At 38.1% G+C, this 14224-nt stretch overlaps 1 protein-coding gene across 4 annotated transcripts in view; it reads right to left on the bottom strand.

The window, feature by feature from the left end:
• The window catches only part of dysc (dyschronic), a 249972-nt gene that overhangs the window by 133854 nt on the left and 101894 nt on the right, over positions 1 to 14224 (bottom strand). For all 4 annotated transcript variants that reach the window (XM_067791659.1, XM_067791661.1, XM_067791660.1 and 1 more), the window contains exon 12: positions 13696 to 13773. In XM_067791659.1, the coding sequence (XP_067647760.1) occupies positions 13696 to 13773 (78 nt within the window). The remainder of the gene's footprint in view (positions 1 to 13695; positions 13774 to 14224) is intronic.

The raw sequence follows: 14224 nt of genomic DNA, 5'->3' as shown, positions 1-14224 counted from the left end.
TAACCGAAACGAACAGCTTTCGTTAACGTTAAAAACGTTAACAAAAACGTGATACTTTATGTTTGAATTGTGCTGGCAATGCTATAGCCATGATGAAGCCGTAAGGTGGCAACAGCGAGCGGACATACACACACAAACTCCATGTAATTTGTTTGTGTAATTCGTTGGTGGTAATGTCAAAATACTCTGAGAAATGTTCGTACTGTCAAAATTCATGAGAAAAGTTGCAATCAGCTTGGCTAATGCTTTCACCTTTAATGACTCCGCCATCAATCAGCTTTGCCAGCATAGCTTGAAATTAATAATCAACATAAACGATTTGATTTCGTTTTGATATGGCAGAAAACGAAACGAAATCATTTCGTTAATTTGACGTTCTTAACGTTAATAAACGAAACTAAATGACTTTGTTTCGTTTATTAACGTTAATTATCGTAACGAAATGATATCGGTTCGTTGGTTAAGCATGCCTGATCTCAGGGCGTAATTTTATTTTGTTTAAAGTAAAGTATATCTCAGTGTGAATTTTTATTAATTTATTATGTTATTTATTTTTATTTTTTTGCTGGTGTGGCATGTTGCAAGTTGCAAGAAGATTGATTATTGGCAAATTTACCGAGTCATTGCAGTTAGGGATATAAATCTAAATGCACAGCAAAGGGATTCTCAATGACATGTTTACTTAGTTGAGCGAGCCGACAGCGCAATTTGTTACGGTTGTAACTTATATAATATATATACTAGCCTTTACCCGCGGCTCCGCCCGTAAAGAGAAAGCGAAATATATGGGCTATTCATAGTCGGATGTCGGCCATTTTTTACACCAATACAAAGTGAGTTCAGATAAGTACGTGAACTGAGTTTAGTAAAGATATATCGATGTTTGCTCAAGTTATCGTGTTAACGGCCGAGCGGAAGGACAGACGGTCGACTGTGTACAAAAACTGGGCGTAGCTTGAACCGATTTCGCCCCTTTTCACAGAAAACAGTAATCGTCCTATAATCTAAGTCCCTACCAAATTTCACAAGAATTGGTAAATTTTTGTTCGACTTATGGCATTAAAAGTATCCTAGACAAATGAAATGAAATATGGCGAAGCCACGCCCATTTTGAAATTTTCTTTTATTTTTGTATTTTGTTGCACCATATCATTACTCAGCGGCCACCGTGGTGTGATGGTAGCGTGCCCCGCCTACCACACCGTATGCCCTGGGGTCACACCCCGGGCAAGGCAACATCATAATTTTAGAAATAAGGTTTTTCAATTAGAAGAAAATTTCCTAAGCGGGGTCGCCCCTCGGCAGTGTTTGGCAAGCACTCCGAGTGTATTTCTGCCATGAAAAGCTCTCAGTGAAAACTCATCTGCCTTGCAGATGCCGTTCGGCGTCGGCATAAAACATGTAGGTCCCGTCCGGCCAATTTGTAGGGAAAAACAAGAGGAGCACGACGCAGATTGGAAGAGAAGCTCGGCCTAAAATCTCTTCGGAGGTTATCGCGCCTTACATTTATTTTTATTTATATATTGAATGTTGACATAATCTAATATATAAAATTCTTCTGTCACGGTTTTAGAGGCTGAACTCCTCCGAAACGGCTGAACCGATTCTCATGAAATTTTGTGAGCATATTGGGTAGGTCTGAGAATCGGCCAACGTCCACCTTTTTTTCGCTACGTGTCTAGGGTCTTGAGATCAAAACGTGGACCCGGGTACCCCTAGAATGTGTTTATACAATATGGATGTCAAATGAAAGCTGTTGATGAGTGCTATTGTACAGGATACTTTTCATACAACTGGGAGGATAGGGTCTCGAGATATAGCCCAAAACGTGGACCCGGGTACCCCAAGAATGTGTTTGCACAATATCGACATCAAAAGAAAGCTGTTGATGAGTGCTATAGTACAGGATAATTTCATACAACTGGGAGGGTAAGGTCTCGAGATACAGCCCAAAACATGGACCCGAGTACCCCTAGAATGTGTTTATACAATATGGATATCAAATGAAAGCTGTTGATGAGTGCTATAGTATAGGATAATTTTCATACAACTGGGAGACTAGGGTCTCGAGATATAGCCCAAAACGTGGACCCGGGTACCCCAAGAATGTGTTTGCACAATATGGATATCAAATGAAAGCTGTTGATGGATGCTATAGTACAGGATAATTTTCATACAACTGGGAGGATAGGGTCTCGAGATATAGCCCAAAACGTGGACCCGGGTACCCCTAGAATGTGTTTATACAATATGGATATCAAATGAAAGCTGTTAATGAGTGCTATAGTACAGGATAATTTTCATACAACTGGGAGGCTAGGGTCTCGGGATATAGCCCAAAACGTGGACCCGGGTACCCCTAGAATGTGTTTGCACAATATGGATATCAAATGAAAGCTGTTGAGTAGTGCTATAGTACAGGATAATTTTCATACAACTGAGAGAATAGGGTCTCGAGATATAGCCCAAAACGTGGACCCGGGTACCCCTAGAATGTGTTTATACAATATGGATATCAAATGAAAGCTGTTGATGAGTTCTATAGTACAGGATAATTTTCATACAACTGGGAGGCTAGGGTCTCGAGATATAGCCCAAAACGTGGACCCGGGTACCCCTAGAATGTGTTTATATAATATGGATATCAAATGAAAACTGTTGATGAGTGCTATAGTACAGGATAATTTTCATACAACTGGGAGGCTAGGGTCTCGGAATATAGCCCAAAACGTGGGCCCGGTTACCCCTAGAATGTGTTTATACAATATGGTTATCAAATGAAAGCATTTGATGAGTGCTATAGTACAAGATAGTTTTCATACAACTGGGAGGCTAGGGTCTCGAGATATAGCCCAAATCGTGGACCCGGGTACCCCTAGAATGTGTTTATACAATATGGATATCAAATGAAAGCTTTTGATGAGTGCTGTAGTACAGGATAATTTCCATACCACTGGGAGGCTAGGGTCTCGAGATATAGCGCAAAACGTGGACTCGGGTACCCCTAGAATGTGTTTATACAATATGGATATCAAATGAAAGCTGTTGATGAGTGCTGTAGTACAGGATAATTTTCATACAACTGGGATGATAGGGTCTCGGAATATAGCCCAAAACGTGGGCCCGGTTACCCCTAGAATGTGTTTATACAATATGGTTATCAAATGAAAGCATTTGATGAGTGCTATAGTACAAGATAGTTTTCATACAACTGGGATGATAGGGTCTCGGAATATAGCCCAAAACGTGGGCCCGGTTACCCCTAGAATGTGTTTATACAATATGGTTATCAAATGAAAGCATTTGATGAGTGCTATAGTACAAGATAGTTTTCATACAACTGGGAGGCTAGGGTCTCGAGATATAGCCCAAATCGTGGACCCGGGTACCCCTAGAATGTGTTTATACAATATGGTTATCAAATGAAAGCTTTTGATGAGTGCTGTAGTACAGGATAATTTTCATACAACTGGGAGGCTAGGGTCTCGGAATATAGCCCAAAACGTGGGCCCGGTTACCCCTAGAATGTGTTTATACAATATGGTTATCAAATGAAAGCATTTGATGAGTGCTATAGTACAAGACAGTTTTCATACAACTGGGAGGCTAGGGTCTCGAGATATAGCCCAAATCGTGGACCCGGGTACCCCTAGAATGTGTTTATACAATATGGATATCAAATGAAAGCTTTTGATGAGTGCTGTAGTACAGGATAATTTCCATACCACTGGGAGGCTAGGGTCTCGAGATATAGCGCAAAACGTGGACTCGGGTACCCCTAGAATGTGTTTATACAATATGGATATCAAATGAAAGCTGTTGATGAGTGCTGTAGTACAGGATAATTTTCATACAACTGGGATGATAGGGTCTCGGAATATAGCCCAAAACGTGGGCCCGGTTACCCCTAGAATGTGTTTATACAATATGGATATCAAATGAAAACTGTTGATGAGTGCTATAGTACAGGATAATTTTCATACAACTGGGAGGCTAGGGTCTCGGAATATAGCCCAAAACGTGGGCCCGGTTACCCCTAGAATGTGTTTATACAATATGGTTATCAAATGAAAGCATTTGATGAGTGCTATAGTACAAGATAGTTTTCATACAACTGGGAGGCTAGGGTCTCGAGACTGGGATTAGGACTAGGACTGGGACTGCGACTGAAACTCGGAGTGGGACTGGGACTGAGACTCGGAATGGGACTGGAACAAAATACATGCCACCCTCTGGGACTGGCAATAAGAGATGAAGAAGAAGGAGAAAAACTTGAGAGAAGAGAAAAGAGAGAATGATACTGAGAAAGAGATAGAATGAGACGAAGATGGAGATGAAGCGAAAAAGACGGAGGGAGGAGTAAATAAAGAGATTAGGAAAAAGTGTAGAGGGGTGGGGCAGAGTTAGACGGAAAAAGCTTATTAAAATGTATGCAGATAGGCCAAATTTAGGGCAGAACAACGTCTGCCGCGTCTGCTAGTTTACTTATATACTTTAAAGATATTAAATTTTTTGTTAAAATTTTACTTAAAAAAATTTTTTTTTTAAAGTGGGCGTTGTCGCTCTCCGATTTTGCTAATTTTTATTAAGCACACATAGTAGTAACGTTCCTGCCAAATTTCATTACAATATCTTCAACGAATGCCAAATTACAACTTGCAAAACTTTTAAATTACCTTATTTTAAAAGTGGGCGGTGCCACGCCCATTGTCCAAAATTTTACTAATTTTCTATTCTGCGTCATAAGTTCAACTGATCTACCAAGTTTCATCGCTTTATCGGTCTTTGGTAATGAAGTATCGCACTTTTTCTGTTTTTCGAAATATTCGATATCGAAAAAGTGGGCGTGGTTATTGTCCAATATTATTCATTTTAAATAGCGATCTGAGATGAGTGCCCAGGAATCTACGTACCAAATTTCATCAAGATACCTCAAAATTTACTCAAGTTATCGTGTTAATTGACGGACGGACATGGCTCAATCAAATTTTTTTTCGATACTGATGATTTTGATATATGGAAGTCTATATCTATCTCGATTCCTTTATACCTGTACAACTAACCGTTATCCAATCAAAGTTAATATACTCTGTGAGCTCTGCTCAACTGAGTATAAAAAGAACCAAATGAGCCGATAACTTATCCAGAAAAAACCACGAAATGACCCCGACGCTATCGCGGGCGGATCCCCAAAAACCATCCAGAAATGCCCCGGAAGGGTATCCAAAAGTTCCCGGAATAGTACCAAAAACCCGAAATGACAACGACACGAGTCTAGACTTATCCAGAGAACCACACAGAAATGATCCCTGAAGGGTACCAAAATGATCCCGAAATAGTCCCACAAAAGTTCCGAAATGACCCGGATGGATCTCAAAAACCATCATGAAAATATCCAAGAAGGGTCCCTAAAATATTCCGACATACTCCAGAAAAAGTTCCAAAATGACTCCGAGGGGATCCAAGATGGATCGCGAAAACCATACAGAAATGATTCCGGAAGGGTCCCAAAATGATACCAAAATAGTCCGGAAATGACCCCGATGGGATCACGCACAGATCCATAAATGATCCCGGAAGGGTCCCAAAACTATTCCGAAAAAGTAACAAAAAAATCCCGAAATGACTCCTACGGCATCCCGGACGGATCCAGAAATGATCTCGGAAGGGTCCCAAAATGATCCCAAAATGGTCCCGGAATGCATCTGATGGATCCGGCAAACCATCAAGAAATGATGCCAGAAGGGTTCCCAAATGATCCCGAAATAATACAGAAAAAGTTACGAAATTACCCCTAAAGGGTCCCCAAATGATCCCGTATTAGCCCCGAAAAGGAAAAGCACACATACCCAACTTATTAAGTTATATTTGTACGCAAACAAATTATGTGATCTATTGTATACTGCCATAAAACCAGATTAAATACGGAAAAGCACACATACTCAACTTATTAAGTTATATTTGTTTGCAGACAAATTATGTGATCTATTGTATACTGCCATAAAACCAGATCAAATACGGAAAAGCACACATACCCAACTTATTAAGTTATATTTGTTTGCAGACAAATTATGTGATCTATTGTATACTGCCATAAAACCAGATCAAATACGGAAAAGCACACATACCCAACTTATCTAATATATAAAATTTTTCTGTCACGGTTTTAGAGGCTTAACTCCTCCGACGGCTAAACCGATTCTCAAAAAATTTTGTGAGCATATTTGGTAGGTCTGAGAATCGGCCAATGTCTACCCTTTTTTTCGCTACGTGCCTAGGGTCTTGAGATCAAAACGTGGACCCGGGTACCCCTAGAATATGTTTATACAATATGGATATCAAATGAAAAATGTTGATGAGTGCTATAGTACAGGATAATTTTCATACAACTGGGAGGCTAGGGTGTCGAGATATAGGCCAACACGTGGATCAGGGTAACACTGGGATGTGTTGATGTGTACATAGTAAGTTTTATGCCGCTGGGTGACTAGGGTCTCGAGATGTAGGCCAAAACGTGGACCCGGATACACCTAGAATGTCTTTTTATATAATGGGTATCAAATTGAAGCTGTTGATGTTAGCTATAATACAGAGTAAGTTTTACACCGCTGAGTGACTAGGGTCTCGAAATATAGGCCAAAATATGGACCCGGATACCTCTAGAATGTGTGCGTATTATGGACATCAAATGAAAGCTGTTGCTGAGAGCTCTAAAGTTCATTGTGATATTCGATTTAGTCGCATCAACCTGGAAAAACTGAAAAATATGAATGCGAAGCCGAAATAAAGACAAGAATTAATAATACCCACATACCTATTTACATACGTCCTATTCTATTTGCCTGAAATTTTGTATATAAATTTGGCTATATTAGTATTTACGATGCTTTTTTCCGGGAAGTATACCAGAGACGGACTGTGACTGGGATTAGGACTAGGACTGGGACTGAGACTGAGACTCGGAATGAGACAGGAACAAAATACATACCACCCTCTGGGACTGGCAATAGGAGATGAAGAAGAAGGAGAAAACTTGAGAGAAGAGAAAAAGAGGGGACTGAGAAAGAGATAGAATGAGATGAAGTAGGAGATGAAGCGAAAAAGACGACTGCCGGGTCTGCTAGTTAAGTTATATTTGTTTGCAAACTAATAATGTGATCTATTTTATACTGCCATAAAACCAGATTAAACACGGAAAAGCACACATACCCAACTTATTAAGTTATATTTGTTGGCAAACTAATAATGTGATCAGGCCCGTCGAGTGAGAGAGAGAGGGGGGAGGGAGGGGTGAATGGTGGGATTCCCCCGGGCCCGGGGTTTCTCAAGTGGCCCGCGATTTAGAGGTACGAAGACATTTTTTTTTTAATTCAGGAGAGTCTTTAATTGTTCCATGTGCAAGTTTTAAGCCGAATTTCAAAAGCAACGAATATTGATAATGATTTTTTGCCTGGGCCTGAGCAGGCAATAAAAACATCAAACAAAAATGTATGTTTATATGAATCCGAAATCGTAAAGTTTTCGTGGTGACTGATGAAGGTTCATCTTCTAAAAGTCTTCGAACAATACCACCAACTCTTTTTCAAAGTCCAGATTATTTAAACGACTTCGATATTGGTACCGAGTTTCTGCGATCTGAAGAAGTTAACTAAATAATTCGTCGAGGTTATCAAAAGTGTCCTGTAATTTTTTCACGTGATTGTCATGACGAGGCATTTCCTACCTCGTTGTTAAGCAGAATCTTTCCAAATGGAGATAAAGTGGAGCGTGACTGGTTAGTGTGGAGTGCCAGTAGCAATGCTCTTTATTGCCTATCATGTCGTCTATTAAGCACCAATACTTTAAATCGACCTAAAATTTGTTCTGCGGATATTCGAAATTCCAGGTATGGAAGAAGCTATACGATAAACTGCCATCACACGAAAATACTCAAGATCACATTAAATGTTATATTCAATGGCGATCTTTACAAAATCTAATTCAAAAGGAGGCTACAATTGATACACTTATCAATGACCAGCTAATCACTGAAACTCAAAGGTGGAAAGAAATTTTATATAGAATTTTGGACACTATTTTATTTTGGGCTGAAAGAGGTCTAGCTTTCAAAGGCGAAAGTATATATCTTGGGGAACGAAACAATGGAAATTTTCTGGGCATATTATAACTCATAAGCCATTATGATCCGATACTTAGAGATCATTTGGAGAAAGTTATGATTTCACAACAGCAGAACAAACGTTTACAAGTTCACTATCTTTCCCCAGACATTCAGAACGAGTTTATAGAAATTTGTGCAAAGCACGTGAGGGAAACTATATTAGATCAGGACAAGAAAGCCCAGTGTTTTGCTATTATCATTGATGCTATGCCGGATGCTAGTCACGTTGACTACGTTCATTTTGCGCTTACTACATTTCAATTCGAAAGCAACAAATTTTACAATTCATGAACGATTTTTGGCTTTCCTGAATTGTTACCAAAAAACTGGTCAGATAATCGCTGATCTAATTTGCCATACTTGATTTAAGATTGTCGTGCACAAGGGTACGATAGTGGCGCCGATATGAAAGAAGCTTAAAACGGAGCACTACGTCACATTCTCGACAAAAACTCGAATGCTTGTGCAACTTGTGCAACCCACAGTCTCAATTTATGTGGTGTTGATACTGCAGAATGTTGTACGGCTGCAATTACTTTCTTCGGAGTTGTACAAAAATGTTTTACTATTTTCATCAGCACTCCACATCGATGAGACACCCTCAAAAAAAATGTACCGAGCTCTCTTCATAGTCTTTCAGCCAAAAGCCAAATTTGACTGCGCAAGCATACGGCGATGTTACCGGCATTCTCAAGTACATAAACAAGTTCGAATGTATCTGGTTGTCCTCAATTTGGTTCAAAATACTGACTACCAGTAATGAAAGACACGTGGTCCTCCAAGCTAGAAACGCCACCATAGATGTTGAGGTTCGACATCTAGATGCCTTGTTACCTGATTTGAAGTTGATCAGGAACCAATGGGAAACAATTTTAAACTAATGTAAAACAGTTGCTATTCAATTGAACATCTCGCCAAAGTTTCCGGACATTCGAAAGAGAAAACCCAAAAAACGTTCTGAAGATAATTTAAATGAGATGATGACTGATGATTCAGAGTCTCATTTTAAAAAGAATTACTGAACGATTTGCAGCTGTGAGAAATTTGAACGAGACGTTTTCCTTTTTGTGGCAATTTGAAGACATGGATGAAACTACGGTTCGAGCGAGTGCAGCAAAGTTTGTCGAAAAATACAAGTCGGACATTTCTCAAAGCTTAGAATGCGAAATAATTCACTTGAAACACATTTACGAAGCAAATTTTGATAAAGGTCTGTCACCATTGGAATTGCTAAATGCCATCTACATATGTTCAAAATCTGTATACGATTTTCGCCAACATTTGTGTTGCTTAACGTATCTTTTGCACTATAACTGTCACTGTAGCTAGCGCAGAACGTTCCTTCAGCGTCCTTTCAAGAATCAAAAACTTTTATAGATCGTGTTCATCTCAAGAGCGAATTTCAGGACTTGCCAAGCTTTGTGGTGAATCCGTTTTGGCAAGACAGTTAAATTTTTATATTATTATAAAAATTTTGCAGCGCAAGAAGCAAGTAAAGCCACGCCTTGATATCAGAACCTTCTATATTGAATAATTAAAATTTATAATCATCATTAAATTTATCATAAATGGCTTAAAATGTTACCAAATAACTAGAAAAGCTTATTTGACACAATATATGGCTGTTAAGAGAATTTTCTTTCTACATTACTATAAAATGGTATAAATAGTAAATATTCTGTGTTAATTTTATTGTCAGCTCTTAGTCCAAAAATCATTTAGTTGATGTGACAAACATTTTTTTGATGTAATCCATCAATAATGATTCATGAATGAGACGTCATTAATTCGAGTAAATCAAATGTATTAGTGGATTTTTTAAAGGGGGCCCGTAAATTGTTTAGTTCCAGGCCCGGATTTTCTCTCTACGGCCCTGAATGTGATCTTTTATATACTGCCATAAAACCAGATTAAATACGGAAAAGCAAACATACCCAACATATTACCCGCGGCCCCGTCTGCAAGGAGAAAATAAAATACATGATCTATTCACGTTATCCTGCTTATCAAATCCTGCTTACAAATCTTTTTTGTCAATGTATTTTATTTTTGTAATAGATTAAAAAAATAACAGAATGAGCTGATAACCTGAAAGGCACGCTTACGTGACAAGTACAATATAGTTTTTTCGAATTAAAAAAAATTCGTTTTGTTCCCAAGTTAAATTAATTGATATGAGAAGGGTGAAGGAATTACTATTCATAGAACAAAGGTGTGAAACTACCAATACCATAAAACCAAAGAGAATTTTTAGACGGAAATAGTGTTGCTTTTTCGGGTATTTAGTTGATTAAAATATTACAAAAAGTTTAATTATATTTATAAAAATTCGTTACAGGATTCATTTAAAAAAATCAAAAATAGAACGAAAATGATGTGCTAGATATTTCCGAATTTTAATTACGAATAATTAGCAGCAGATTTATAGCCACAAAAGTTAATAAATTAAAAAGGCATGTGTGCTGAACTACCGGTTTCGCGGAGTCCTTAAATGATCCCGAAGGGTCCCAAAATGACATCAAAATAGTCCCGAAATGATTCCGACGGGATCCCGGACAAATCCCGAAAACCATCCAGAAACGATCCCTGAAGGGTCTCCAAATGATCCAGAAATAGCCCCGAAATTACAATGACAGGGTCTCGGACGGATCCCGAAAACTATCCACAAATGAAGCTGGAAGGGTCCCAAAATGATCCCGAAGTAGTCCCTAGAAAGTCCCGAAATTAACCTGACGAAATACAGGACGGATCCGGAAAATCATACAGAAATGATGCCAGAAAGGTCCCCAAATAACCCGAAAAAGGTCCAAAATCACCCTGACGAGGTCCCGAAACCCATACAGTAGTGATCCCGCAAGGGTCCCGAAAAGATTGCGAAATAGTCCCGAAATGACCTTGACGGGATCCCGAACTGATCTCGAAACCGATGTAGAAATGATGATGAAATTACTGACGGGATCCCGGACGGATCCAGAAATGATGCCGGAGGACCCCCAAATCATCCCGAAAGAATGCCGAAATAACCCTAATTGTTGTAATCTCTTATGAAATGGATATTAACCATTTCCCGACCACAAAAAAGTGAACTTAGCTAACTCAGTTGTAAGTAGATCAATTATAATGCCCATTGTGAATCAAACTAAGTGTGATATCTTATCTGTCAACTGCCTGACAGGATGTTCAATATGGCTACTTTTTAGCGTTTTGACAAGGTGTTCAATATGGCGGCGCATAGGGCCGGCTATCTTCAGCGGGTGATAGAAAGAGATACATAATGAGGCAGCGATAGTCAACTACAAATCAAGTGATCCAATTACTTTTGAATTTTGACGTCTATGCAGAAGATATCACACTTAGTTTGATTCACAATGATATTGCGTTTGATTGATTTATTTAAATCAACATAGCTCTAATCGCTCTTGGTACAAGTATGGCTACCAACTGCTCCGCTCTGCATCCGATTAGGACCAGTTCGGAGGGTGTCATTAAATCTATAGTGCAAAACGGGGGCTTTGTATGGCTGTCTCCCATTTTTTCTGCACTCTGACTTTCGAAAAATGAACAAATTTTTTTTAGTTTTACTACAAAAATCGAAAATAGTAAATATTTTTTGCTATATTTATTTCATTTAAAAAATTATATATAACTGTAACGATTTAAAATGTGTCTTTTCAAATTCCTAAAAATTCTCTAAAAATGCTTCAAGATATAATTATATCAAGTCAAAGCTCAACTAATTTTATTTCAAACATCTTTTTCTCCTTCCTTTTGCAGCGCAGTTATAGCACCTGCCCTCTTACCTGTCAACTATCTACACCGCCAAAAACGCAATGGAATCATATTTAACCGAAGTCAAACAATTACGGATACCACGACCGAAATATGAACCCAAAGGTAGCCCACCACACAATTGGCTTCGGCTCTCACGCCCATACACGCCGCCACGTGACTATCATTTAACAACAACAAATGAAAACATTGCCAACACAAGTACAATGCAACCATCGCATCGAAATTGTCAAGGTGGAGCGGAGGAGTATCGACCAACATTGCATGACAAAATGTGAATGCGCTTCTTTCTACTTAAACTGCACAGTGACCGACCCAAGACACTGCGACAGCAACAACAATAATGTGTTAGGCAATAGTAGAAACAACATACATTTAATCTTGATGGTTTTCGTTGGTATAATTAATGAAATCAGATGGCGAATGTCGAATTGAATAGCGTTCAAAATACAACTTGGAATATACTTAAGAGAAATGCGAGTAGGGAAAAAGAGGAAAGCGAAGATACGGAAAAATTTAAAATCGGCAGCGCGTTACTATTAAATTGTCATATACATATGCATACATATAAATGAAAGGAACGTATATATGCGTAAACTTTTATAATGATATTTTTTATACTTTAGTAAGTTTTTGCACTTTATCATAGAAACCCATGCTATTTTATTATAAATTTTTTTATTTAAAATGTAAATTTTTTTAATATCGATCTAGTAAAATTGTTGATTTAATTTGAGAAGTAGTATTAATATAAAAATGTGCAGTCTATATTTATTTTCTATAGTTTCTTATATTCATGTAAGTAAAACTGATTCCTATTCTTTGATTACCACCCTGACGTAGAATTTTTTCACTTATAAACTTTAAATAAACTTAAATAGTTATATATGCAATGTGCTAGTATACTGAAAGAAAAATACTGGTAAAATCAGCCGAAATACGGGTCAATTCAACCGAAATTTCTGTCATTTTTTAACCACCGCAACAAGATGTTGAATCAACTGCGCACAAATCGTTGATTTTTAAATGACCGTTTTAGTAGTCAAATGAACAAAAAAAGTTATTGCGACAGCTTTGTACGAAAGCACCTATGTTGGCGCATTTGCAAGGCAGATGAGTTTTCACTGAAATCTTTTCATGGCAGAAATACACTCGGAGTGCTTGCCGAACAGTGGCGAGGGGCGACCCCACTTTCTTCTAATTGAAAAACCTTATTTCTAAAATTTTTATGTTGCTTTGCCCGGGGTGTGAACCCAGTGTCTTCGGTGTGGTATGCGGAACACGCTACCATCACACCACGGCGGCCGCCATATGCATACGTAAATATGTGCATAAATATAATACACAGCATACATAAGTGCAAAGTAGAGAGCGCAGTGAGCGTAAAATTCTCTTTGAAATTTGCCCATGTGTTGACTGTTGATCGCTGTTGAAATGACCAGTGTGATCAGTCGTGTTAACAAAAAAATCAGTTAGATTGATTAGGAATCTGTCAATTTTACAGAATTTAGTTAACTTAAGAGCGACAATTTCTCTTCTGTTGAAATGACTAAACTAATTTGTTCGCTTGACAAAGAACTCGGTCGAATTAACCATAATTCGATCAATTTCACCGAATCTCCGTTAAGTCAAGAACAACAGAACCAATTTGTTAATTTTACTAGCACCATTTCTTTCAGTATAAAAGTGCATAAGTATTCCAGTAAGTAAATATGTTTTTTGTATGAATGCACTTCTCTACTCACCGCATCTTGTTCATATTCCGAGTGTGGTATTTGAGCTTCACTGCCTCTACGGGACCTATGGTCATCACAGCCGTATTCCTAAAGATATATAAAAAATAAAGTGATGATTGGAGACGAACAAAATCATGTAGTGGAACAAAGGGTGTCAGCAACTAAAGTTTTATTATTTTTCAAATTATATCAACAACTACCACACCACACACGAATTGGTTTACAGATTTTTAAAATGCTATGGATTGAGAACTTTCCATGAAAACATTAACTTAGTTTTACGCAAAATTTTTTTGTTTGCATACAAGCAAGGACGAAAATTTTGGTCGTTAAATGAGGCATGCACAAACCCTGCAGGAAAAATTTATACTTCGAAACTAGTGCGCTTCTAGTTCATTTGAAACAACTACTATTTCGCTCCCATCTTAACATGTTTCATCTTAACATGATGTGGTGGAAATTGTCCTTTTTCTTTAGTTCCGAACAAGATACAAATGTCCATTTAACAACTAGTTATTTATTTGTTACTATTCGATAG

The sequence above is a fragment of the Eurosta solidaginis genome, chromosome 5, assembly GCF_040869045.1.
Source record: "Eurosta solidaginis isolate ZX-2024a chromosome 5, ASM4086904v1, whole genome shotgun sequence".
In the NCBI taxonomy this organism is placed as follows: domain Eukaryota; kingdom Metazoa; phylum Arthropoda; class Insecta; order Diptera; family Tephritidae; genus Eurosta; species Eurosta solidaginis.
The sequence above is the reverse complement of the archived record's forward strand: the minus strand, read 5'-3'. Positions and strand labels throughout refer to the sequence as shown.